The sequence below is a fragment of the Antrostomus carolinensis genome, unplaced genomic scaffold, assembly GCF_000700745.2.
Source record: "Antrostomus carolinensis isolate BGI_N321 unplaced genomic scaffold, ASM70074v2 scaffold36600, whole genome shotgun sequence".
In the NCBI taxonomy this organism is placed as follows: domain Eukaryota; kingdom Metazoa; phylum Chordata; class Aves; order Caprimulgiformes; family Caprimulgidae; genus Antrostomus; species Antrostomus carolinensis.
Genome location: NW_010291299.1, coordinates 6,509 through 6,794, shown reverse-complemented (window position 1 = coordinate 6,794; position 286 = coordinate 6,509). Strand labels below are relative to the sequence as shown.

The following is a 286-nucleotide window of genomic DNA, read 5'->3' as shown; positions in this document are numbered from 1 at the left end:
CCGCCAGCGTTTCCCCACCTTCTTCCGCACCCACCCCTCGGCCACTCTGCACAACCCCACCCGTGTCCAGCTCTTCAAGAAGTGGGGCTGGACCAAGATCGCCACCATCCAGCAGACCACGGAGGTCTTCACCTCGGTACGTGCATGGACAACCTCCCACCTCCACCATCTCCTGCTGCCTCCCCCCCTTTCCCAAAGTTCTGCCCCACAACTTCATCCCAGGTCTGGTGAACTCCGGGTCCAAGCTTGATCCCTTCCCATGGTGGGATGGGATCTGGACCTCTGT

At 61.2% G+C, this 286-nt stretch overlaps 1 protein-coding gene across 1 annotated transcript in view; it reads left to right on the top strand.

The window, feature by feature from the left end:
- Window positions 1-4: 4 nt before the first annotated feature.
- GABBR1 (gamma-aminobutyric acid type B receptor subunit 1) overlaps window positions 5-286 on the top strand; it is a gene marked incomplete at both ends in the record, with an annotated part of 6,787 nt that continues 6,505 nt past the window's right edge. Inside the window, one exon of the mRNA XM_010175920.2 lies at window positions 5-136. Coding sequence (XP_010174222.2) covers window positions 5-136 — 132 coding nt within the window. The remainder of the gene's footprint in view (window positions 137-286) is intronic.